We start from the raw sequence: 27,615 nt of genomic DNA, 5'->3' as shown, positions 1-27,615 counted from the left end.
AGATGACATGTCAAGGGCGAAGAAAGGGGCCATCTGGGATGGGCTAGGTACAGAGTGGAATTAAAGGGGCAGGAGTTAAGTGGGGAAGATGACGGATGGTAGAGGGGATTGGAGGCGCAAGCCTCTGGTAAGGTTGGTAACGTGGAACGTCCGGGGACTGAATGGGCCGGTTAAAAGGTCACGGGTGTTCGCGCAGCTCAGGAGCTTGAAAGCAGGGGTTGTCTTTTTGCAGGAGACACACCTCTGTGTGAAGGACCAGGTTAAGTTCAGGAAGGGGTGGGTCGGGCAGGTTTTTCTCTCCGTGTTTGATTTGAAATCGAGGGGTGTATCAAATGGCAAGGGGGGGGGGGGTTTACGGCGAGGATGGGTATGGTGGATCCATGGCACTTTCAGAACTCAGGGGGAAGGGTGTATTCCTTCTTTTCACATGTCTATAAGTTGTATTCGAGGATTGATTACTTTGTAGTGAGTCGGGAGATTTGGTTGGGGTGGAGGGGGCAGAGTATGCGGGGATAATTATCTCGGCCCATGCACCCCACTGGCTGGATAATGCACCCCCCTCACCTTCCCCACACACCACCTCGTCCGCCAGCAGTCCCACATCCAGCCGCCACAATGGGTGTTGGTCCCTCTCCTCTCCCAGCTCCAGCTCCACCCAGTGTGGGGCATGGTCCGAAACGGCTATAGCCGACTACTCCGTCCCCTCCACCCTCGGGATAAGCGCCCTACCCAGAACAAAGAAATCTATCCGGGAGTAGGCTTTGTGTACATGGGAGAAAAAAAGAAAATGGCCTTGCAAACCGCCATGGGTCCACTCCCCCCATCTGATCCATAAACCCCCTAAGTACCTTGGCCGCCGCCGGCCTCTTTCCAGTCCTTGATTTGGAGCGGTCTAGTGCTGGATCCAACACTGTATTGAAGTCCCCTCCCATTATCAGGCCTATCTCCAGGTCCGGAATGCGCCCCCAACATGCGCTTCAGTGAATCCTGCATCATCCCAGTTCGGGGCGTATACGTTTACCAACACCACCCACATCCTTGCAACCTACAGCTCACCATTACATATCGCCCTCCATTGTCCGCTACAATAGTCCTTGGCCTCAAATGACACCCGCTTTCCCACCAATATTGCCACCCCTCTATTCTTCGCGTCCAGTCCTGAGTGGAATACCTGTCCTACCATCCCTTTCTTAGCCTGACCTGGTCCGCCACCTTCAGGTGTGTCTCTTGGAGCATGGCCACGTCTGCCTTCAGTCCCTTTAAGCGCGCGAACACTCGAGCCCTCTTCACCGGCCCATTCAGGCCCCTCACATTCCATGCTATCAGCCGGATTGGAGGGGCTCTCACCCCCCACACGCCCCCGCCGACTAGCCATCTCTTTTCTGGGCCAGTCCCGTGTCCACGCCTCCCTCACCCTCCAGTCCCCCAGAGGAGGGATCTCCGTCCCGACCACCTCTTCTGTGTCCCATTTCCCTTTCGACCAGTGCAGCAGCAACCCTTTCTCCCCCGACCCCCCCCCTCTCCTCCCCTCCCCCCGCTAGACCCCTGTCTAGCTTTTTTTGCTCCGCCCATGTCACTCCCGTAAGTCAGCTGACGCCTGCTGACCCCGGCTTCCCCCGCTGTCCCATTGAACTCCCCGCGTGGGAGTCTCCCAATCCATATGCATTCCTTCATTCCCCTTCCCGCGTGCGGGGAAACACCCCGCGCTTTCCAAAGCCTGCTCCGCCCCCTCTGGCGCAGCTCCTGTCGCGGCCTTGTCTCTCTCCCCCAGTCCATGTAACATTTCCTGCGCGTGATTGACCCCCTATATACAACAACCATCACACATCAAACCTCAAACAGCCCCCCTACCCTCACAAACCCTCAGTTAGAGTCCAACTTTTCGGCTTGTACAAAGGTCAATTACTAGGGGGGCATAGGTTTAAGGTGAGAGGGGCAAAGTTTAGAGTAGATGTACGAGGCAAGTTTTTTTACGCAGAGGGTAGTGGGTGCCTGGAACTCACTACCGGAGGAGGTAGTGGAGGCAGGACGATAGGGACATTTAAGGGGCATCTTGACAAATATATGAATAGGATGGAATAGAAGGATACGGACCCAGGAAGTGTAGAAGATTGTAGTTTAGTCGGGCAGTATGGTCGGCACGGGCTTGGAGGGCCGAAGGGCCTGTTCCTGTGCTGTACATTTCTTTGTTCTTTGTTGTTCTTTGTCCACGCCTCTTCAGGCGTTTCGAAGTAATAGTGTTGGCACTTGTATGTGACCCACAGTCGCGCTGGCTGCAGCATTCCGAATTTCACTTCTTTCCGGTACAACGCCGCTTTGGCCCGGTTGAAACCCGCTCTCCGCTTTTGCAACCTCCGTGCTCCAGTCCGGGTATATTCGGATCTCTGCATTGTCCCACTTACTGCTCCGCTCCTTCTTGGCCCATCTCAGGACCCACTCTCTGTCCGTGAACCGGTGGAACCTCACCTCCATCGCCCTTGGCGGCTCATTTGCCTGGGGCTACTTCGCCAGCACCCGATGTGCCCCGTCCAACTCCAGCGGCCTTGAAGGGGCCTTCGTGCCCATCATCGCCTCGAGCATCGTGCTCGCGTATGCCCCGGCATCAGCCCCCTCCACTCCCTCAGGGAGACCCAGGATTCGCAGATCCTTTCTCCTCGACCTGTTCTCCAGGTCTTCGAGTCTTCCCTCCCACCTCTTGTGTAGCGCCTCGTTCTGCTCCACTCTCACCGCCAGCCCACGAGCTCGTCCTCGTTCTGACTGACTCTTTTCTGGACCTCCTGGATCTTAGCTTCATGGGCCTTCTGCGTGATCCCGAGTCCTTCAATTGACGAAAGCATAGGCGCCAACATCTCTTTGCGCATCTCCTCGCGCTGCTCCTCGAAGCAGCACTTGATGAACTCCTGCAGCTCCCCTTTGTCCCTGGCCGCCGCCATTTTGTTTTCTTTCCCTCGCTTCTCCCGTTGCTCCAGTGCCGTTCCTTTGGCCGTTACACTTCTGGTCCGTTTCATAGAAGTTGGCAGTGTTTGCTTCACCAGTCTGCCCAAAAAGTCTATGGAAACTCCTGAAAAAGGTCTGAGAGTCGGTTCCAGACGGGAGCTGCCGAATGCGCGACCTACTCCTCCATGGCCGCCACCGGAAGCCTCGTCCCTGCTTCTTCAATGGCCTTGGTAGATCTTTTCACAGTTGTTCCCTCTGCTGCTAGAATTCACCTTTGATAGAGTCAAGTCAGATTGCAGCTTTAAGCTTGCCCTTCCCCCGCCTGCATGCTGGAAGAGGCTTTTGTCTAAACCTGCAGCCAAAGCTTTTCAGTTTGGGGAGATGATGTTATTGCTGGGTGGAGCTAAGAGATTCAGAGAGAGATTTTGAGAAAGCTTTGGAGAAGAGTTGAAGTGTGATCTGACAACCCTTGTTTGGCCACAAGTCAAGACAGTTTTCTCTCCCAGTAGGACAATTTTTTAAAAAAGTAATACTAGTTAAAGCAGAGTAACCTTGTCTGAAGACAAGGAAGAGATTGAAACAACCTAGTTGAAGCAGCTATTTGAAGACATTCAACCAGAGTCTGAAGGGGTCCTAACAAGAGCCAAAATCTGTTCTGCAAAGCAAGTATTACTTTTTTAAGATGGATTTAGAGCGGTATATTTATTTTCTTGTTTAATGGGGAATTGAATAAGTAGTAGCGTTTAAGGAGTAATTGTCAGCTGTTCTTTTCGGTTGTGAATTTAAAGAGTTTAATATTGTATTCATGATAAAGTTCATTTTAAAATATCAAATCCTTATTTTTTTCATACAATCACTCCTGGAGTGAATCATTCTTTCCGCGCAGTCTTACAAAATAAACTAAAATAAAGGAGCTAAACTGGAGTCAATGGGAATCAGGGGAAAACTCTCCGCTGGTTGAAGTCATACCTGGCACAAAGGAAGACGGTTGTGGTGGTTGGAGGCCAATCATCTTAACTCCAGGACATCACTACAGGAATTCCTCAGGGTAGTGTCCTTGGCCCAACCATCTTCAACTGCTTCATCAATGACCTCCCTGCTGTCATAAGGTCAGAAGTGAGGACGTTTGCAGATGGCTGCACAATGTTCAGCACCATTTGTGACTCTTCAGATACTGAAGCAGTCCTCGTCAAAATGCAGCAAGACCTGGACAATGTCCAGGCTTGAGCTGACAAGTGGCAGGTTACATTTGCGTCACACAAGTGCCAGGCGATGACCATCTCCTCCTACAAGAGAGAGTCTAACCACCGTCCCTTGACGTTCAGTGGCATTACCATCGCTGAATCCCCCACAAACCACATCCTGGGGGTTACCATTGATCAGAAACTGAACTGGACTAGCCACACTAATCCGGTGTCTACCACGGCAGGTCAAAGACTAGGAATTCTACGGCGAGTAACTCACCTCCTGACCCCCCCACAAACTACAAGGCATAAGTCAGGAATGTAATGGAATGACTTCCGGTGGCGGCTATGAAGGAGTAAGGCGCACATTTGGTGGCTCCCACTCTGGTCCGATTTTTGGACCTTTGCCCCGGACTTTTGTCTGGTTTTAAACAGTGGATTCGAAGGCTGAGGCAATTGGGCACCGTTTCCACGGATTAGTGTATGGAGCAAAGGACCAGAAGTGCACGAAAGGGCAGAAATAAGGAGTTAGCCACGAGCTGTGTTGCAGCTGCAGCTGGAGACAGTATGGCCGAGGACCGGACCCCTGAGTTGGCAGCGCAGCGACCAACAGAGCAGGTGATGCAGACCATCCAGGATGGTTTTGCCAGGTAGAAGTGGGAATGTTTGGACCCGATTAAAGAATCGATCGATCGGCTAGAGCGCAGATTGGACGCCCAGGATCGGGCGGTTCAGAAGGTTGAGAAGGCGCTGGTTGAGCAGGAGGAGCATCAAACAGCGGTGGAGCTAGAGATGGGGATGCTTCGGCAACATCAGAAAAGGCCCCAGTAGAAGGTGGAGGACCTTGAGAATCGGTCCCGCCGCCAGAACTTAAGAATTGTCTGGCTCCCGGAGGGGGCTGAGGGAGCAGACGCTGGGGCATACGTAGCGGGTATGTTCGATAAACTGCTGAGGGAGGGGGCATTCCCCCGACCATTGGAGGTGGACAGGGCGTACCGAGCCCTTGCAAGGAAGCCGCAAGCGGGGTCCCTCCGAGGGCAATGGTGGTGAGATTCCATAGGTTCCTGGACAAGGAATGCATTCTTCGGTGGGCCAAGCAAATGCGGAGTTGTAAGTGGGACAACAGTATCCTGCGGGTGTACCAGGACCTGAGCGTGGAGGTAGCGAGGAAGAGGGCAGGCTTTAACCAAGTCAAGTCTATTTTCTTCAAGAAGCAGGTGAAGTTCGGTCTGCTGTATCCGGCTCGTCTTTGGGTCACATACGAGGACCAGCATCACTATTTTGAGTCGCCCGATGAGGTGCTGACCTTTGCTAAAAGAAAAGGACTAGTGGGGGTCTGAGAACTCTCAAACTTTGAGACAACTTGTGGGCCTATATTGGGCCCCTTTTTTCTGTTTTTTCTCCTTGTTTTTGGGGGGTTTTGTTTTCCTGTTTTCAAATTGGTTATGCCTTCTCTTACTGTTTCGTGTCTGCTTTTGGGGTTCTGTTTAAGAAAGGGGGGGGGAAAGAGAGAAAGTCGGTTTTTCCTTTTTGGGTTCTTTTTCTCGGTGGATGTTGGCAATGTCCCTTTTGTTTTTATTGATGTGCACTTTTGTGGGATGGAGCCGAGCCTGTTTGAGATTCGATGGGTGGTGCGAGGGGGGGGGGGGGCACTTTGCCCCCCAACTAGGCTGATCATCTGGAATTTTCGGGGGCTAAATGGGCCAGTAAAGAGGGCGCGTGTGTTTGCGCCCCCGAGGGGACTGAAGGCGGACGTGGTAATATTGCAGGAGACGCACCTTACAGTAGTGGACCAGGACAGGCTGAGGAAAGGCTGGGTCAGTCAGGTTTTCCACGCGGGGCTGGATACAAAGACTAGAGGGTTGCGATCTTGGTTAACAAGTGGGTGACATTTGAGGTGGGAAGAATAGTCTCGGATGTGGGAGGTCGATATACTATGGTCAGTGGTAAGCTGCAGGGGATGAAGGTGGTGCTGGTCAATCTATATGCGTCAAATTGGGATGACGGGGATTTTATAAAGAGGGTGCTAGGGAAGATTCTGGACCTGGACTCGCACAAGCTGATCATGGGAGGGCATTTTAATAGTTATTGATCTCGGCCTGGACCGGTCATGCTCAAGAACGGGCAGGGTGGCAGCAATGGCAAAGGAGCTGAAAAGGTTCTTGGAGCAGATGGGGGGCGGGGGTGTGGATACATGGAGATTTAGGCAGCCGAGGGCGAAGGAATTATCTTTTTAATCCCACTTACATAAGGTGTACTCCCGGATCGATTTCTTTGTTTTGGGTAGGGCCCTACTGGCTGGGGTGGTGGACACGTGGTACTCATCAATCACGATCTCGGACCATGCTCTGCACTTGGCGGACAAAGTGGTGTGCGAGAGGCTGAGGAAGTGCATGCTGAATTACCTGCAGGTAAATGATACGAGGAGGTCTCAGCAGCGGTTGGGAAGCGCTGAAGGCAGTTGTGAGAGGAGAGCTGATCTCGATCCGGGCTCACAGGGACAGGACGGATAGGGCAGAGATGGACCGATTGGTAAAGGAGATTTTACGAATTGATAGGAGGTAAGCGGAGGCTCCAGAGGCAGGGCTTTTAAGGGAACGCCGGAGGCTACAGGCAGAATTTGGCTCGTTAACCACAGGGAGGGCAATAGAACAGCTCAGAAAGGCGATTGGGGGGGGGGCGGGGGACGGGGGACGGGGGGGGGGGGGGGACACGGGGGGACGGGGGGGGGGACTTTTATAGCAGGCTGTATAGGCCGGAACCCTCTGGGGGGGGGGGGGGGGGGGGACTTTTATAGCAGGCTGTATAGGCCGGAACCCTCTGGGGGGGGGGGGGGGGGGGGGACTTTTATAGCAGGCTGTATAGGCCGGAACCCTCTGTGGGGCCGGAGAGGATGAGGAACTTCCTGGAGGGGCTGACTCTCCCGAAGGTGGATGGGGAGCTGGTAGAAGGGCTGGGGGCCTTGATCGGGCTGGAGGAGATAGTGGAGGGTTTGAAGCCCATGCAGTCGGGTAAGGCCCCGGGACCGGATGGGTACCCAGTCGAGTTCTACAAAAAGTTCTCCGGAATATTGGGGCCGGTGCGAATGAAGGTCTTTAACGAGGCTAGGGAAAGAGGGGTTCTGCCCCAGACGACGTCACAGGTCATGATCTCGCTCATCCTGAAACGGGACAAGGACCCGGAGCTATATGGGTCTTACAGGCCGATTTCCTTGTTGAATGCAGATGCCAAACTTCTGGCCAAAGTGTTGTCCTCCAGGATTGAGGACTATGTACTGGATGTTATTGTGGAGGATCAGACGGGGTTCGTTAAAGGATAGGCAGCTGGTGGCCAATAAGGCTGTGAAACGTGATCATGATGCCCTCGGAAGATAGAGAGGTTGAGGTAGTGGTCGCGATGGATGCGGAGAAACTTTTGACCGGGTTGAATGGGATTATTTATGGGAGGTGCTGGAGTGCTTCGGTTTTGGGAAGTGCTTTATTGACTAGGTTAGGTTGCTGCACCGGGCTCCGGTTGCAAGTGCACGGACAAACAGGACTTCGGATTATTACAGACTGCACCGGGGGACGAGACAGGGATGCCCCCTCTCCCCACTGCTGTTTGTGCTGGCAATAGAGCCGCTGGCAATTGCTCTGAGGGCTTCAAGGGGCTGATCGGGGGGGTGGGGGGGGGAGGGGGGGGGGGAGCACAGGGTCTCGCTGTATGCGGATGACCTATTTTTGTATGTCTCAGAGCCGATGGAGGGTTGGAAGAAATAATGGGAATTTTAGGGGAATTCGGCCGGTTTTCGGGGTATAAGCTCAATATGGGGAAGAGCGAGATGTTTGTGGTCCAGGTGAGAGGTCAGGATAGGCGACTGGGGGAATTGCCATTCAGAGTGGCAGGGGACAGTTTCAGGTACCTGGATATCCAAGTGGCAAGGGATTGGGACAGGCTACATAAATTGAACTTGGCCCGGCTGGTGGATCAGATGAAGGAGGATTTCCAGAAATGGGATGCGCTCCCGTTGTCTCTGGCGGGGCAGAGTTCAATCGGTAAAAATGACGGGTCCTCCTGAGATTCCTATTCGTTTTCCAATGCCTCCCCATCTTCATCCCGCGGTCCTTTTTTAAGCGGATCAATAAAGTTAGTATGGGTTGTGTGTGGGGGGGGATGCGAGCCCCGCGAGTGAAGAGGGCAATGCTCGAGCGGAGTCGGGGGGATGGTGGGCTGGCACTGCCGAATTTCAGCAAGTATTACTGGACGGCTAATATAGCCATGGTGAGGTGGTGGCTGGTGGGGGGGTTAAGCCGGCGTGGGTGCGCATGGAGGCGGCTTCTTGCAGGGGCACAAGTCTGGGGGCATTGGTAACAGCGCCTCTGCCGTTCCCGCCGGTCCAGTGGTGGTGGCGGCCCGGAGAGTCTGAGGGCAGTGGAGGAGACATGTTGGAGCAGAGGGGGCATCAGTATGGTCCCCAATCTGCGATACTCACCGGTTTACCTCGGGGAGGATGGACGGGGGGTTCCGAATTTGGCGGAGAGTGGGGATTGAGAGGATGGGGGACTTGTTTATAGAAGGAAGCTTCCCGAGTAGGAGGGCGCTGGAGGAGAAGTTTGCATTGGCGGGGAGAAATTAATTTCGATATCTGCAGGTGCGGGACTTTCTGTGGAGGCAGGTACCAACCTTCCCACTCCTGCCGCTAGGTGGGATTCAGGATAGGTTGGTTTCTAGAGGATGGATAGGAGAGGGGAGCATCTCGGACATATATAGAGAGCTTATGGGATCGGAGGAGACGCAGACCGAGGAGCTGAAGCAAAAGTGGGTGGAGGAGCTGGGGGGAGAGATAGAGGAGGGCCTTTGGGCGGATGCATTGAGTAGGGTCAACGCGACCACAACATGTGCCAGGCTCAGCCTGATCCAACTTAAGGTCATTCACCGGGCTCACATGACAGTGGCCCGGATGAGCAGATTCTTTGGGGTGGAGGACAAGTGTGCGAAATGTGGAGCGGGGCCAGCGAACCATGTCCACATGTACTGGGCATGTCCAAAACGGAGGGGATTTTAGCAGGGGTTTGCCAACGTCATGTCCAAGGTATTAAATAAGAGGGTGGCAATGAGTCCAGAGGTGGCGATTTTCAGGGTGTCGCAGGATCCGGGAATCCAAGAGGAGAAAGAGGCAGATATTCTGGCCTTTGCTTCCCTGGTAGCCCGGAGGCGGATACTGTTAGGATGGAGGGACTCGAAGCCCCCGAAATCGGAGACCTGGCTATCTGACATGGCTGGCTTCCTCTGCCTGGAGAAAATGAAGTTCGCCATGAGAGGGTCTCTGTTAGGGTTCGCCCGGAGGTGGCAACCATTCGTCGACTTCTTTGCAGAGAACTAATCATCAGCAGAAAGGTTAGGCTAGCATAGATTAGGGGGGTAAGTAATGGTGGGACCTGTGGGAGAGGGAGGTGGTATTTTCACTATGTTTATTTTCCTTGTTATGTACATTGTTGATTTTGTTGCTGGTACAATGCCAAAGAAATACCTCAATAAAATGTTTATTAAAAAAAAAGTGTAATGGAATATTCTCCACTTGCCTGGATGAGTGAAGTGCCAACATTCAAACCCTCGACCACTGACGAACAGTGGCAGCCATGTGCACCATCTACAAGATACACTGCAGTAACTCAGCAAGGTTCATTAGACAACACCTTCCAAATGGGTCGAATGGCCTACTCATGCTCCTATTTCTCATCTTATTAAGGAGTAGGTTGGAGAAAATCATCAGCACAGACTTGATGAATCAAAAGGTCATTTTCAGCTCTATAATATTCTACAATTCTCTATTTGATGACTAAGAGAAGGGGTGGCACGGTAGCGCAGTGGTTAGCACTGTTGTTTCACAGCTCCAGGGACCCAGGTTCCATTTCCAGCTTAGGTCACTGTCTATGCGGAGTCTGCACATTCTCCCAGTGTCTGCGTGGGATTCCTCCGGGTGCTCCGGTTTCCTCCCACTGTCCAAAGATGTGCAGGTTAGGTGGATTGGCCATGCTAAATTGCCCCTTAGTATCCAAAAAGGTTAGGTGGGGTTACTGGGTTATGGGATAGGATGGAGGTGTGGGCTTGAGTAGGGTGCGATTTCCAGGGGCCGGTGCAGTCTCGATGGGCCAAATGGCCTCCTTCTGCACTGTAAGTTCCAATTTAGTTTGAAGCAGCACTAACTGTTCAAGTGCTGAAGCACCAGCTGAACAGCCACTAAAGGGGTTGATATACAAGCCTGGGAAACCACTAGAATACAAGCAAAACCAAGGGGACCTGCAAGTGACATATTAAAATACTTGTCCAAAGATGTTTCCATAGCTATGAAGAACTTGAGGAAAACCACTTGAGTGGAATAGAATTAAACAAGACACAAGACAAAAAATTGTCTTTGATCCATAAATACCTGTTAAATGAGAACCAGAAGAGTCTTGCATTGCCCAACTAAAACCCAAGTCTCCAGTAAAACCAGAGGAAATGTAACCCCTAGATGAGAACCACACTAGTTAGATACTGAGTCTGCATACATAACCTCAGTTACCTAGTATATGCAACTCTGGCAGCGGATGCAAGTTCAAACACTGCATTTAAGGTTTTAAATCAATCTGGCTAACACAAGAAAAACCTTCATCTAATATTATTTCATAACCACTCACAAACATCAGCTTTCTAACTTTCGTCACAGGTTACTATTATTCAATTATTCTAAACACAAGTTAAAGAAAGTCTACATGAAGAATAATAAAACAAAACATGAAGCAATGTGTGGCAATAAGTCATCTAATTTCACAGAGAATCAAGAAATTCTAATCAGCATCTTTTTTTAAATTTTGGCTACAAAAGCCTTGCAACCAAGCTATCACTTTCAATTCATTTTTAAACCATGGAGCAAAACTTCAGAAACAATTTTTCAAACCATTATGACAGATATAATAGCTTCCACCTGTTTTTGAACCCAAGTGCTGACTGGCATCTTACCAGTATAAGTGGAAGCGTAGACAAAGACCTCTATAGGCTATGGCTGCTCCACTGCTGTGAGGCCACTGAGGCATTAAATTAGTTCCACCCCACTAACTACCCTCCCGTGCCTTGGCTCTTTCAGGCCAAAGGTTTGTCACTGTTGTTATTACAGCAGGGTTAAGAACACACACTTAAATCAGCCTGGCATTTTGGAATTTCTAGCTGCCCTTCCCACCTCTCTCCTTCATCTACTCTTTTTGTCTATTTAAAAACTTCTGATGCCACTCTCTCAAACTGCCTATCTTGAATTTAAACAGTAAAATAACATTATATTCAACACCAGCACTTAAGCTTTGGGTTGTTTACATAAATAAATCCTCTGCCCTCTTCTCCATAAACTTAAAATACCAGCACAATGTAAAAAGATTTTTTGTAATTAGAGGATCAGCGCAAGTAAATTAGCTGAAAAATTAAGATTAACAAAAGGTCTTGTTTGTATTTTACTTTAGCATATTTTAACATTTCATATTATTCACATATGGAGCCAGGTAGCTTTGCTGTTTGAACTGTTAACCTGGCCTTTCCAAGTCCTTGAAACAGGTGCTACTCTAACAATCTCCTCCAAGGCTTTGGCTAGAATTCCTGACTTCTGCATTCACCTTTTGCACCAAAGACGAAGTGGTTGTGCAGAAGCTATATCCCCGTGTGTGTGCTCAAGGAAGTCAGCCGTAAGATGCCAACAAGAGAAGAATGGGTCAAATGTGTTTTTCTGTTCTGTATGGCTTGGGGGAGGGGCAGGGTTAGCCTGTCTCAAAAATAATACATGCAAGAATTTTTAAGATATATGCCAAAATGTATGCACCTTCTATTCTGAGAATTTCTGAAATGAGTTTTACAGATGAAATATTCCGTGGCTATTTTACTGTCGTTCACTACTTAGTTTTTTGAAAATTGCTGTTACAGGAATAGCTAAGATTTGCTTTAGACAGCATAGTTAATGTAACTTCATTATAAAATGCTTCCCTTCTCAAACAGATTTAACCCTCGGCTGCTGATTTCCCAGAGGATTTAAATTGCTATATATTTAACCCTTAACTTTCTAAGCAAATAAGATTGGTTGGGATTAATTTCTTTTCAGCAATTTAAGGCTCAACATTGCAGCAAGCAGATTCAGCCGAATTCCTATCCTCGAGACTTTTTTGTTATTTTCCAATCACAAAGTGATACTGTAAACCCCACCGATACCCAGCTTAAGAAAGTACTGGAATATCTTCACAAAAACTATTTGTCTTTGAAAACCCTTGTATGGCCAGTGACAATGTATGGCTGTGAAAGCTGGACCATCAACAGCAACGATGAGGCTCCAATAAGAGCATTAGAAATGTAAAGACACAGATGGAAAGAACGTGTGTCATGCAGTCAGGCGGACAAATGAGTGGGTGCTCAAGAAAGCTGATATTGAGAAGATCTTGTCTGAGGCAGTGATATTAAAAAACCTCATATTTTCGACACGTGATGCTAGCAGGGAGGCAGGTGTTTGGAAAAAGTAGTAATGCAAGGAAAAAAACACCTGGAAAACTTGCACAAGGAAGACCCAAGATGGCACAGCTAGATAATATCAGAACTGGCCTCTCAATGGGATAGACAGTGAGAACAGCAGAGAATATTGTTCATAGTGCAGCCAACCCGTGAAATGAGAATGAATGAAAGGAAAGACAAGACGGTGCCTTTATTACTAAAGTGCTCATTTTGCAAAAGAAATTCAATTTGAAATTTTAAAATGTTAATGTTATGCTGATATGTTGGCCTTATTCATACTATTTCAATTCTTCTGACAAATATAACCTGCTCTACATAGTCTTTTTTAAAGTGCAAAGCTTCACTTACTTTTCTCTCCACTTCGGATTCTCTGAATTTATAGTCTTTGGACCTAATAGCTAATAGTATTTAATTCTTCATTCTCAAACCTATTTAAAAAAACTGATGGAAAGGAGTTTTCCCCATCCACCCTCATTTTTCCATTCTCTTGAAGGTTCCTGACTTTTGCAGACAGAAGGTTCCAGGACAGCCAGCAGCTCTCTGCTACCTCACCTATAGCAAGTCTTTAGGCATCCACCTAAAAGTCTAATCATCCGGGAATGCATCACATCCAAGCTTGTTCCTATCAAAAAATCAGTAGCAGCTATCCTTTGATACAAGGATGACATCTCATCAGGGTTTTGAGCTTTTGCTTTCATGAAAAAATATATTATCAAATATTTATTCTGCAATATAATTCTGCAACAAAAGTGTTTATTGATACAATCTTATTAAAGAATGTTCGTTATGGTTCATGTCTTTTATATTCTTTTGTTTGAAAGGTTAAAAACGTAATAAAAATCATTTCCAAAATAATTCCGCAAAGAGTAAGTTCAGCGCAACACCAACTGTAATAGTTATTCCAAAATTGTTCGACAAAGAAGCACAAACACTGCTCAATAGCATTCCTTCAACTAAAATAGTGAATGTTTGACACTTCAAGCCCTCCCTTCCCCTAGTCCATTGGGACAAACTTCCTCCAAAGGCCCTCCTTTGCTCAAGCACCAAACGCACATCTTTCTCTCCTCTCTCATCTCCCCTGGAACCTCATCTTGTCAATAAGATTCATCTCCTGCTCCCTTGACCCTTTACCCACTAAACTGCTGACCATCCAACTTCCATTTGTTTATCAGTTCCCTCTCCTCAAGTACCATCACCCTCTCCTTCAAATATGCAGGCATCACTCCTCTCCTTAAGAAACAAACTCTTTCCCAACATTGTATTTAGAATTTCTTGCACACGGCCAGGTTTTTCAGTGCATGGTTGGATTGGATTTGTTTATTGTCACGTGTACCAAGGTACAGTGAAAAGTAGTTTTCTGCGAGCAGCACAAACAGATCCTTTAAGTACATGAAAATAAATTAAAAGAAAATACATAATAGGGCAACACAAGGTATACAATGTAAATACATAGACACCTGTATCGGGTGAAGCATACAGGAGTGTAGTATTAATCAGGTCAGTCCATAAGAGGGTAATTTAGGAGTCTGGTAACAGCAGGGGAAGAAGCTGGTTTTGAATCTGTTTGTGCGTATACTCAGACTTCTGCATCTCCTGCCCGATGGAAAAAGTCGGAAGAGTGAATAAGCCAGATGGGAGGGGTCTTTGATTATGCTGCCAGCGGGAAGTGTAGATAGAGTCAATGGATGGGAGGCAGGTTCGTGTGATGGCCTTGGCTGTGTTCACGACTTTCTGAAGTTTCTTGCGGTCTTGGGCCGAGCAGTTGCCATACCAGGCTGTGATGCAGCCAGATAGGATACTTTCTATGGTGCATCTGTAAAAGTTGGTAAGAGTTAATCTGGACATGCCGAATTTCCTTGGTTTCCTGAAGAAGTATAGGTGCTGTTGTGCTTTCTTGGTGATAACGTCGATGTGGGTGGACCAGAGCAGATTTTTGGAGATGTGCACCCCTAGGAATTTGAAACTGCTAACCATCTCCACCTCAGCTCCGTTGATGCTGTCAGGAGTGTGTACAGTATTTTGCTTCCTGAAGTCAATGACCAGCTCTTTAGTTTTACTGGCATTGAGGGATAGATTGTTGTCATTGCACCACTCCACTAGGTCCTCTATCTCCCTCCTGGATTCTGACTCGTCATTATTCGAGATTCGGCCCACTCTGGTCGTGACGTCAGCAAACTTGTTGATGGAGTTGGAACCAAATTTTGCCACGCAATCATGTGTGTACAGGGAGTATAGTAGGGTGCTAAGAACGCAGCCTTGCGGGGCCCCGGTACTGAGTACTATTGTGGAGGAGGTGATGTTGTTTATTCGTAATGATGGTGGTCTGTGGGTCAGAAATTCAGGGATACAGTTGCAGAGTGAGGAGTCATGCCTTAGGTTTTGGAGCTTTGATATGAACTTGGCTGGGATTATGGTGTTGAAGGCGGAGCTGTAGTCAATAAATAGGAGTCTGATGTAGGAGTCCTTGTTGTCACGATGCTCTAGGGATGGGTGTAGAGCCAGGGAGATGGCGTCTGCTGTGGATCGGTTGCAGTGGTATGCGAATTGCAGTGGATCAAGGCGTTCTGTTTTGTTATGCAGCCCCTGGTTTGTATATTAGCTTAGGGCTCCACATCACAGCCCTTTACCCCTCGGTCCTTGCAAATTACTGCCCCATCTCCATCCTGCTTTTCCTCTCCAAAGATCTTGATCATGCCGCATTTCTCAGAATTTCAAAATTTGAATCTCTCCAAACAGGTTTCTGCGACAGCCAGTGTTGAATTGGCTCCTCACAAACTCTTAAATTACATCCTATGCGACAATGACAAAGGTTAAGTTATCCTCCCCTGTCTTTCTTGACATGATTGGTCACACTATCCTCCTCCCACACCTTGTCCAGCTGGGCAGCATTGCATTTGCCAGGTTCCACTCTTATTTATCCAGTCACAGCTGAAAATCAACTGCAATGGTTCTTGGATTGCTCCTGAAATGTTCCAAGGGGCCCCTTCTATTTGTCACTCAAATGCTGCCCCTGTACAAAATTATTCAGTAAATTCAGTTTCCACATGTAGTAGCTACACCCAGCTGTACCTCACCACCACTACTCTCAGCACCTCCACTCGCTCTAAATTATCTGATTGCTTGCCCACCATCCAGCATTGGTTGAGCAGAAATTTCCTCCAAATAAATAGAGAAGCCTGAAGTCGCTGTCTCCAGTCCCTACCAAAAACTCCATCCCTTTCCTTAGCAACTGTCTGAAGTTGAACTACACTGCAATTTTGGGGTCATATCTAACCCCGAGAAGAGTTTTCAACCACATATCCACGCCATCATTACGATCGCTTACTTCCACTTACATAACATCAGCGAACACCCCTTCTTTCTCAGCACATGCTGAAAGCCTCATCTATTCCTTGGTTACCTCTAAATTTGGCAATTCTAATGCACTCCTGGCTGTTCTCCCATCATCCACCCTCCACAGATGTAAGTTAATCCAAATCTCTGCTGCTCCTGTCCTACCCTCCAGTCTCATTCAATCTTCACCCTGACCTCCACCGGCTCCCAGTTGGGCAATGCCTCAATTTTAAAATTCACGTCCTTGTTTTCAAATTCCTTGCTTCTTCCTACCTCGGCAACTTCCCCCTCCAACCTTCCAAGATAACAGTATTCTTCTAATTCTGGTCTCTTGCACATCTCCAATTTTAATAATTCCAACAGCAGTTATATCTTCAGCTGCTGTGGCGCTAAGCTCAGGAAATCCTTTTTTAAACATCTCTACCTATATTTCCTCCTTTAAAATGCTCCTTAAAGCCCAAATATTTAATGAATATTAGGTAATCTGCCCTATTATCACCTTGTGTATTAGGATTTGTTTGCTAATGCTATGAAATGCCCTGGATGCTTCCTACATTAAAAGGTGCAAGATAAACACAAGTTGTTCAAGTGGGTTGTTTTTTGTTTTAAACTCAGAATGTGAAGCAATTGTCAGAAGACAGCAACTTCCAGCATTCACACATTAAATATGCCAATTGAGACGATTGATGCCCTGCTCATTAAAACACATGAGGGCAGAGGGCAAGTTGATGTACTTGCTAATGCACTGAAGCAACTTACCAAAGCTCTTCTTAAATTACTTTTAAGAAGGCTCTAAAAACTTCTTAGAACATGGAAATAGCTTCCAATAATGTAACACATATTCAGAAGACCAATGGCAGCACGCAGACAGGTGCACTGCATCAAGTACAAACAATAGCTGCAAATAAAAAAGTTGAAGACAGTTGAATGTTTTAGGTGTGGAGGGTCACACCATATGAATCATTATAGATTTATGGACACGGTTTGTCACTCACCTGTGCAACAAGGAGCGGCATTTAACGAAGAAGTACCAGGGTGCTAAGAGAAAGTCGAAGACGGAGCAGGAAACTTCAAATGCAAAGAATGCATTGCTGGGAAAGCTCAGAAAAGGCAGAAGAGCATTATTACAATGTGTTTAATATGAATGAGGGGCGTGCAGACCCTATTTATGCTACAATGGAGATCAACGGACAGAAAATGAAGGTGGGGGTGGACACAAGTGCCTCAGCATTGGTAATCAGTGAGGAGACCTTCAGGAAGATTTGGGGCTCTAAGCAGGCACCAGCCTTTCCTCAGGCAGGAATTAACCTTCAGACATACACCGGTCAGGCTATACCATTGCTTGGAGCATTAGAGGTAGACATGGCATGCAACAGCGAAAAGGAAGAGCACGGTGCCTGGTTCTACAAGGGCATGACGGGCTCAGGAAAATTCAGTTGAACTGGGCTGGGTTGATAAAGCACAGAGACGTGACAGAGGATGTCATTCAGAAATATCCTGCGTTTTTTAAAGACGAATTGGGTACATTGTGGGGGCACTGCAATTAAATTGGTCTTAGATCCTTAGGCTGCTCCTCGCTTTTTCAAACCGAGGACAGTGCCCTACACCATGAAAGCCAAAGTGGAGGAGTTGAAGTGACTGCAAAGGTTAGCAATCACTGAGTCCATTCAGTTTTCACAAGTGATGGTACTGTGCACACGCGAGGAATTTACAAGCTTACCACTAATCAGGTTTCCAAGTTGGACACTTACCACTGCGGAGGATAGATGATCGGTTTTCAACCCTTGCAGGAAGCAAGACGTTTTCAAAACTGGACATGAGCCAGGCCTATCAACAACTCTTGCTAGAGGAAGATTTGAAGCAGTCGGTGACCATCAACATGCATAAAGGGTTGTTCAAGAATAATAATTTGTTTTTTGACATATCCTCCAGTCCGGTGATCTTTTAAAAAGCGATGGATAACCTGTTACAAGGCATTCCTCATGTTGCAGTCTACCTAGATGCCATTTTAACTTTGGTTAAGACTGAGGAGGAGCACCTCAGCGACCTGGATTAAGTTTAAAAAGGTTTTCTGAGGCAGTACTTAAGTGGAACAAGTGTATTTTCAGGAACCAAGCATGGAGCATCTAGGCCGTAGAATCACAGCACAAGGCTTATCCCCTGTGGAACATTTGAGCGATTAAGGAAGCTCTGGTGCCCAGGAATGTGGCCGAGCACAGGTATTTGTAGATAAACTATTCTGTCAAGTTTTTCTCAGACCGGTCTACAGTGTTGGCTTCACTGGACCTACTTCCGCAAAAAGAAACAAAATGGAAGTGGGAATCTGCACAGAAGATGGCTTTAAAAGATGTGAAAGCGCTACTGCGATTGAAAAATCTGATGGTTCACTTTTATCCAGACAGGGAACTTATTCTGTCGTGCAGTGTCTCGCCCTATGACATGGGGGAAGTACTTTCTCACGGAGAACGGGTCCGAAAAAAAACATTGGTTTTGCATCTATAATGCTGACAAAGGCTGAAAAGGGGTAGTCACAGTTAGTCAAAGAAGGTCTAGCTATCGTTTGAGCGGTAAAAACATTCCTTCAGTACTTTTATAGTCATTCATTCACCATATGTACTGACCACAAGCCATTGATCAACCTTTTCAGCGAGCCAAAATTTATTCCTCCCATTCCTCTCAGCAAGAATACTGTGCTGAGCGCTTCCATTGTCAGCGTATCAGTACAGCATCATATACAGGACAGGGAAGAACAATGCTAATGCGGACGCACTAAAGTCATCTCCCTTTACTGGATTTGCAAACCCAGGTATTAGTCATAGAGGTCTACACCACAGAAAAGGCACTTCGGCCCATCACGTCTGCTCTGGTCAAAAACAACCACCAAACTATTCTAATCCCATTTTCCAGCACTTAGCCCGTGGCCTTGTATGCACTGGCATCACTAAGTGTACATATAAGGACCTTTTAAATGTTATGAGAGTCTCTCGTCCAGAGACAATTTTCTTAATAGAGAGACTTGCCCAATTGCCAGTGAGTGCTGAACAAATTAAGCAGTGGATGGACAGAGATCCTATTCTGTCACAAGTAAGATATTTCTGATGGAAGAATGGCCATCTATCATAGAAGATTGCAGGTTGAAGCCTTATATAAGGCACAAAGATGAGTAACGTGTGCAGGATGGCTACATATTGTGGGGGCCAAGGGTGGTCATTCCACCCCCTTGGCCATTCGCAAGTAATGGATGAAATTCATGAGACTCATCCAGGTGCCTCTCGAATGAAGAGTCTAGCCAGATGGCCTAATATGGACCAAGATTTGGAGAATAAAGTGAAATCCTGTACTGCATGTCAATCTAACCAGAAGATGGTGCCACTTGCACTATTACGTCCTTGGCAGTGGCCTGATCATCCTTGGTCGAGACTTTATGTGGATTTTGCAGGTTCTTGCATGGGTCACATGTTTTTAAGTCATCGTGAATGCGCGTTCTAAGTGGTTAGAAGTATACATCATGAGCAATATTACAGTTCCCAGTATCATATAGGAGCTACGCCAAGTCTTTGCAACTCATGGATTACCGGGTTCTCTCGTTTCTGTTAACTCTCACCAGCTGAATTACTATTTTTATGTTTGTTTGTTTTTTTAAAAAGAGTATCCAACTATTTTTTTCTCCAATTAAGGGGCAATTTAGCATGGCCAATCCACCTAACCTGCACACCTTTGGGTTGTGGGGGTGAAACCCACGCAGACATGGGGAGAATGTGCAAACTCCACACGGACAGTGACCCAGGGCCGGGATTCGAACCCAGGTACTCAGTGCCATAGGCAGCAGTGCTAACCACTGTGCCACGTGCCACCCCCTACCAGCTGAATTATTGATGGGTAGAAGACCAAAGTCTTCTACCCAGATGCCAGATGTCAAAGCAAAAGTGGAAAGGTGTTAAGAAAAGCACATGTAGAGACACGATTATCATACTAAGGAGATACTTTTTAACCCAAATGATTGTTTTCATATCCAGAATTTTGGCCGTAATCAGTTTTGGTTACTATGAGTTATTCTTAACCGAAGTGGTCCAGTATCTGTGGCAGTGAGGTGAAATTGAACAATGGAAGAGTTGCTCGCAGGCACAAAGACCATATTCGTCTCTGCCATGACTCGGAGACAGTAAAAGTTCCAGATAACACATTAGAAGGAAATGCGGCTGTGGAAATTCAGCAAGAAGTAGTTCCTGTTGTACCAGGACTTCCAGTGGGCTCTACGTCAGGAGATGGACACTCATGCACAGATACTCAACTTAGTCCTCAACCCACAGGTTTAGTTGAACGAAGTCAAGCATCACCAGAGTTGCCGGAGTCATCAATGGTACTGCGCAGATCACAGCATAGTCGCAAACTCCTGAAAATCGAACGGATAATTAAGACATTTGTTTCATTGAATTTCTGTCTTTAAAGGGGATTAAAATTTAAAGTGGAACTGTTAAATAGTGTTTTTATTATAAATCTTCTTAGTTAAATCCATTGCCAGTGTCATCAGTGAGTGCTGTGGTGTCTTTAGATGTTGTTGTTACCTGTACATATTCATATTTACTGTTGTTAGTTCTAATTCCATTCGTTACTGTTATTTCAATGTTTAGCTCACTGCTCCCGCTTTTGAGTCCAGACTGTATTTTAAACTTCATTATTTTTACATATTAAAGATAACTTTATTTATTAACTTTTAACAATGTTTTTCAACTACCTTTGTGGACAGGTTACCACAGGCTCGTACACATATTTAATAATTTTAATCTAACCTGCCAAATGGACAGGAATTCACAGCTGCACCACAGTAGGTCAACTCACAAATCAGATTATATCTAAAATACATTTTGCAGGTTATTCGATGCAGGGCTTCAATATTAAAACTTTTATCTCTAATATGATACTGAAAAGAAACAGCATTAAAACTTTCACTTGAATTTCCTACGGTTAAGCATCCCACTTGTGTACCCTAAATGATTTGTTTAGAAATCTACAGTGAGGCCAAAAATTAGCTACATAGTTTAACATAAAGAAGCATCTTCAGTCATGGCACACTCCATAAAAGAGTTCTGAAGATGAACAGCACACAAACCAATAGTAACACCAGAACCAAATAAATGTTTTGTTAATTGAATCCCCGAGTTAAGGTTTTGACTAAATGTAAACTTCTAAGTGAAAAATAAGATTTCTAAGTAACATCATTGAGCATTGTATTATGCTTCACTGTTCACTCAATGACCTAAAGTCAATACCACCAAGAAAATATTGCAGGAAAATGTCATCCCAAAACAACAATAAAAGTAGAGTCCAATGTAATAAAAAGGAATTTAACTTCTTCAGTCACCATGGACCAATAATTTGATATTAGGGATTAGCAGCCTGCTGTATATTGCAGGCATAGGTCACCGATTTTCCATTTACATGGATAAACAGATTCTTGGAATGCAATCCCCAAAATACCAACAAATATCTTGGAATATCATGTAAAAATGGAATTTGACTCATTTGAACACCATGTACCAGTTGTTCTGCCTGCAGTAAAAGAAAGTGCAGGTTTTAAAACGTTGATTAGTGATACAAATTGCTTCTAGTGCAGAGAGGCATTATCTATGCTACTCATACATGAGTACTATGACTTGGGATAGAAGTGAAGTAAAATGAACAGGAGAGTTGGAATCCATTGCTTCTTCACAATAAGTACTGACTTTCACTCAAGCAATATTTGAACCTAGACTCATACCTGTGGTAACCTTACCCATCAAAAAGATCCATCGTGGTTGTGATCACTTCACTGAAGAGAATTAGTTGACCTAACACCCGTGTTTGCAGATTGTCACTGTAGATTTGCAGGTCAAAATGTTCTGATGAAAACATTTGTGTTTCTGTGATGACAGGCAAGGAGCTAGGTGTGATCTCCTCCATTCCAGATTGGTGCATTGCTACAACTTTCAAAGATACTTTTTGTGCCCTGAATACACCTTCCTTGTTCAGTCTGGGCCTTAGCCATTTAATGAAAGAACGTTGAATTTCCTGAAAATGTATAAATTGGAGGCTTCAATAAAAATGATAATTTAGTGAACTGTTCAGATTACTGGATCTTAATCTATTAAGTAAATTGGTACCCAAAGAAGCGACTACTTACCACAGCAACTGAACGCAATCAGAAATTAAGAACATGTCTATAACACTGCAGATGGAGAGTAAAGTAAACTACAATCTGCTGGATCTGCAAAATCTCTCCACTGAGTGGACAGATCCTCATGTTTGTGAAGTCCTGGAGACTCACTGCTTGGACATGTTATTAGCCCTCAACTACAAATCTGGAAATTAGTATCAGAATATTTACTGCTGTTGTTCTAACTGTACTAAGTAAAGAAAAGTTTCATCCAAATAAAGTTAAGATTTTGAATTTTGTATTCAAGGTATGCAACGCAAGTGCTAAAAAAAATCTATTTCAAGAATCTGCTGTCAGCATCAAATACGCGCAAATCAGCTACAGCTGAGTTAGATAGTAAAACTCTCTACTTTCACCCAACAATGTTACCCCAACTACAGAAGAGTACTCACTCCTCAATATATTAGTGTGAACGTTTTTCATCTTGCACATCAGCCATCTTGAGACCTCTACGAAATACTGGAAGTTTGTCATTTTAGATGCAATTTCCTTTTGTTGACCAGATTTGAAACTGCGCCCACTAGTTTCATCTCAGAGCTTGAAAGTCAGCTGGCAGAGGAGACTTTAATTATATCTTAGTTGCGTTTGAATCCAATCCCGGGGCATGGGGGGTGGAAAAGATAAGGACCAATATCTAATCCATGGTGGTGATCAGTTTTCTCCTCCTCACCCACCATGATTATCAAACATATCAGCACAATCATCAGTTCAGGTACAGCCATGTAAAAGAAAATCTCAATGCTAAGTTACATGTAAATTATATCCACATTTTAGGAATCATGACCGAGATGGGGGGCCCTGCATGGCTCTGGTTCATGGCACCGTGACCGGAGGGGGGAAATTTAAAACAAACATGCAACAGCAATTTAACTTGTCTGTAATTTATTGTAAGGAAAGCTGCACTGTATGCTAGAGTATGTCTGGTTCCAAAACAAGTTCACACTACAGATATACCGAATTTCCAAAGCAAGAAGAACATTAAGCAGACTATTTTTACAGCTACTGCAGTTACAATAAATGATCTGGAAGCAATCTTACAAGCAGCCTGCACTCATCAGCAAAGTGTTTATTGTGACAAAGTGGCCAAGGTCGAAGGTTAAATGTCACCTTCAAACTCCTGACATACCTAAAAAGGAATGAATACAAGTTCTTACATTTGAGAACAGTAAGTTTTTGTATTGTGGCGAGCCATATAAAAATGTTGGAAATACTAACCTATTTGATTAAAATATCCATGATTTGTGTGTTTTTAGTTTTTCAATTTTTTCCTAAAAAATCCAATTTTACAACATTCAACTAAACTACCCAAATAGCATATTAACTGAAGATTTGTAATACTTTTCCACCTCGAATTCTACATTTCTTGCACTACCCAAGCTTGAACAGAATCCATTCTTATATAAATAATTTCTGCTATGACTAGCATAAAATGAGACTAGCTGTAAAAAAACTTTCTTCCTCTTTACCAATTACTGTAATTATTAACATAATTAAACACACTTATAGAACAAAGTGAAGTTCCAATTCAAGTGTTCCATAACCATTATAAATACCTTATATAAATGTTGAAATGTTTGTTTTGACCCGGTCCCTCTCAAGCATATACACAAACTAAGAAAAAGGAATTGTCAAAATTGTCCCAGATAATTAACTCACTATAATGAAGTGTTTGAATACTAAGCGGCATAAGCTACCAATTAGGAAAACCGGAGAGAAAAAAAGTCTAGCAAAACACTTTCACTTGAAAGATGACAAAATGTTGTAATAAATTACCAGGTTAGGCCACTGAATCAAATAATAGCACAAAAGTCCGAAGTGACTCGCTCTCAAAAGTGATAGGATTGAGGGGCATGGTAAGAAGGCAGTGCATGGAGCTGACCTAAGAAAAATGGATGGGACTATTAGGGCCAATGACTGTTGCCTGTCCGTAGAATTCCGACAGTGCAGAAGGAGGCCCTTTGGCCTATATATACACAATAGTAAAGTAGTCAGATTTACCCTAAGGTTCATCACGATAAACAATTGATAGCTTACGGTATCCTGTTAGAATTGTCAAAGAAATTAGGTTACCCAGACAAATGCTTGAGTATCGCACAATAAGAACAGATTACAACTCTGACAAGATAACAGTGGTGGATAACATTGGTAAAGTCACACAACTCCATATCCACACTCATTCATGCTTCTCCTAAGCAGTTGTAAATTCATTAGTTTACAGCAAAATTAATTTATATGTTCAAATTACATTTTTTTTAATCAATGGTAATCTACCCTTCCCTTATTTCATATCCCATAATTACACTGTACTTCTCGGTCAGTAAATTGGAGCTGCCCAGCACAGGGATTATTGAGGATGCTATTAAATGTGCGTACTGATCAGCCCACAAGGAATACTGCAGAACACAAAGTAGGTGCTCCTGCCCCGCCAACACCATCAGGGGCCCGCGTCTGGCAGCATTTGGGGGGAAAGGATCCGGTTTCAGAGTTCAGAAATGTTAACTTTTTTGCCTCCAGTGATGCCATCTAACATGCTGAATGTTTTGAGCATTTTCTATTTTTGTTCTAGACTTTGAATATCTGCAGTATTTAGTTTTGTTTCAAAATTAAACCTTTTTATTCAAAGTCCAATATTACAATTACTGTACTAAAAATGCTTCACGGTAGATCAGTAATCGTTCAAAATCGTAGCGAGTAGGGTTGAAAAAATTAACAAAGAAAGAACTATACTAGGAACTCAGTTGTGGAGTCAGGAAAAACACATGTGCAATGACAGAGTTTCTACTTCCTAACAATGGGTGCACCTACACCACATGAACAGTAATGGTTCAAAAAGGAAACTCACCACCACCTGCTTAAGAGCAATTAGGGATGGGCAATTAATGCTGACCTTGCCAGTGACGCTCACCTCCCACGAACAAATATTTTTAAAAATCAACACCTGCACCATTGCAGTCATATCTGCACATACATAGACCATTCAAACCATTATGGAGCAATTGACTGAAGACACTATTTTCAGTTTCAAATCCTCAAAGATTAAGAGCTTCTTGAACGGAATATTTAGCAATAAGGCTGCATTTTGTATCAGTGTTGGTTCAGTGGTAGCATCCTCAACTCTGAGTCATGGGTTGAAGTCTCACTCCAGAATTTGAGAACATAATCCAGGCTGACAGTATAGTACTGTACTGTTGCAGATGCCACCTTTCAGGGGAGTTGTTAAACCAAAGCCCCACCAGACCTCTCGGGTGACGATAAAAGGTCCCATGATATGATTTAAAGAGCATCGGGGGAGTTCTACTCATTGATGAAATGTTCTGATGAAAGGTCACAACCTGAAACATTAACTTGGTTTCTCTCTGCACAGATACTGCCAGACCTGCTCCTCTTGTGTTTTGCATTTGGAGTTCTTTCCTATCACTTTTGAGAGCAAGTCACTTTGGACTTTTGTGCTATTATTTGATTCAGTGGCCTAACCTGGTCATTTATTACAAAATTGTGTCATCTTTCAAGTGAAAGTGTTTTGCTGGACTTTTTTTCTCTCCTGTTTTCCTAATTGGAGTTATTCCTCAACCAACATCACTAAAACAGATTCTCAGGTCATTAACTCATTGCTGTTTGTGGGATCTTGCTGTACATAAATTGGCTGCCACATTTCCTATAGTACAACAGTGACTTCAAAACTGCTTCACTGGATAAAAAGTTTTGGATCATTGAGGTTGTAAAGATCTCCATATAAATAAAGTTTGCAACATGGTCTTCTTCACTTCTATTCACCACTTGCATAATAAACTTCAATGAACTTTCACGCTATCCTTTCTTTAATGAAATATATAATAATTCCACATCAGATCAGCATTTGCAGTTGTCTGAAATAGTAAAAGCTGATGGTTTAAAAATAACATGACGGTATTGCAAGGGAAGGTGCCAGAACTTTGCGAATCACATCAAGAAAAATTACAACACATTTCACCCTAGCACATGATGCCAAGCAGGGACTTGTGTCTCTGTTTGTATCTTGTCTGTATGGATAAATATGGCACTGACCAATTGACATCTTGCTGCAGTATATATATGGTTGAAGACTGAACATGATTTCAAATTCTAATCATGTCTTTAATCCAAGACAATTAAAGCATTCAACATATCAGTGTCTAATCTTATGACATTTAATCTTATCTTCATTGTTTTTATCCAATAGAATGTTGTTGTTAACCTGCAAATTGTATTTAGGATTTTATATAAACTCACATACGAAAGAATAGATTAACCTGAGAACAATTGGTTAATCTCAATAGGTTGGCAGGTTTTGTACATATAATGATCCTACACACTGCCTAAAAGATGAAAAAAATCCAGTTTTTAGCAGTCACACATTTTCAGCTCACTAACTTGATATTTCTAGCCAAGCAGTGCCTCCTTGTGGAGGAGAAAATATTGAATATTCTGCATGTAAGCATGGTAAAAGCAGGTGGAAGTGTTTTCTTTTAAACAAACACATTGTAATGTATATTAGACATCCAATAGTGAAGTTAAATAACTGTTACCTCCACACCTAACTTTCCTTGCATTTTTTCTTCCTCAATGGAATGTGCACTGGATTCATGTGTTTTGATGACATTTTTATTAACATTAATTCTTCAATGTTAAGTAAGCCCTATTTCACTGGGATAAAGTATGAACTGAATAAAATTTACCAATACTTTAATATTAGATGCATATGAAAAGCCGTTATAATCAAGAAAATGAAATTTACCAGGTAAAACAAACTTCCCTATCCCACAACTGTCTCATAAACTTTCCTGAAAGGAAATTTCAATGTAGTATGAATACAGGAATGTTAAAGGTATGAGGAGCAAACAGGAATGTACGATTAAACTGGAGAGTTCACAGTGGAGAGAAAACTTGCAAAATGGCCAGTTTTTCTGCCATTTATAATTCTATTCTATCTGAATAATAATGTGAAAAACCCCGTCATCTGCTATCTCAGGCCACTTCCTTAATTCAAAGTTGTTTTTTTCAAATTATCTGATAATTCCATTTTAATTACTAAATTTGCTAACATGGATCATTTAAATTTGTCCTGCAAATATAGTTATTACAACATATTAGCACTAGGTGGTGACATTTTGTAACAATGTCCAATTAAAAGGTGTTTATTGAAGTCATACAGAACAACTATTCATGCTGAAGTATTTAATGATCCAATTACACTCTTTCCATAAAGCAGCAGGGAAGTATCTTGAAGCATCAACAGCAAGTATTTTGCCTGTGCTACTTTAGGAAGCAGAGAGGGGGATATTAAAGAGGTCAATGCCATGTTATTGGGGCAGTTTAGCTCAGTTGATTGGACAGCTGTTTCATGATACGGAGCAATGCCAACAGCGCAGGTTCAATTCAAATATTGGCTGAGGTTGTTCATGAAGGCCCCACCTTCTCAACCTTGCCCTCGCCTAAGGTGTGATGACC

The 27,615-nt window shown here is 44.6% G+C and overlaps 1 protein-coding gene and 1 long non-coding RNA gene across 4 annotated transcripts in view; one reads left to right on the top strand and one right to left on the bottom strand.

Moving 5' to 3' along the window:
• LOC140427731 (uncharacterized) overlaps window positions 1–13,409 on the top strand; it is an 86,085-nt gene extending 72,676 nt beyond the window's left edge. Inside the window, exon 4 of the long non-coding RNA XR_011948593.1 lies at window positions 13,117–13,409. This is a non-coding gene — a long non-coding RNA (uncharacterized lncRNA). The remainder of the gene's footprint in view (window positions 1–13,116) is intronic.
• The window catches only part of hlcs (holocarboxylase synthetase (biotin-(proprionyl-CoA-carboxylase (ATP-hydrolysing)) ligase)), a 187,955-nt gene that overhangs the window by 95,732 nt on the left and 64,608 nt on the right, over window positions 1–27,615 (bottom strand). For all 3 annotated transcript variants that reach the window (XM_072513331.1, XM_072513330.1, XM_072513332.1), the window contains exon 6: window positions 21,730–22,004. In XM_072513331.1, the coding sequence (XP_072369432.1) occupies window positions 21,730–22,004 (275 nt within the window). The remainder of the gene's footprint in view (window positions 1–21,729; window positions 22,005–27,615) is intronic.

The sequence above is a fragment of the Scyliorhinus torazame genome, chromosome 8, assembly GCF_047496885.1.
Source record: "Scyliorhinus torazame isolate Kashiwa2021f chromosome 8, sScyTor2.1, whole genome shotgun sequence".
Classification (NCBI taxonomy): Eukaryota; Metazoa; Chordata; class Chondrichthyes; order Carcharhiniformes; family Scyliorhinidae; genus Scyliorhinus; species Scyliorhinus torazame.
Note: the sequence above shows the minus strand (reverse complement) of the source record. Positions and strands in the feature narration are given on the sequence as shown.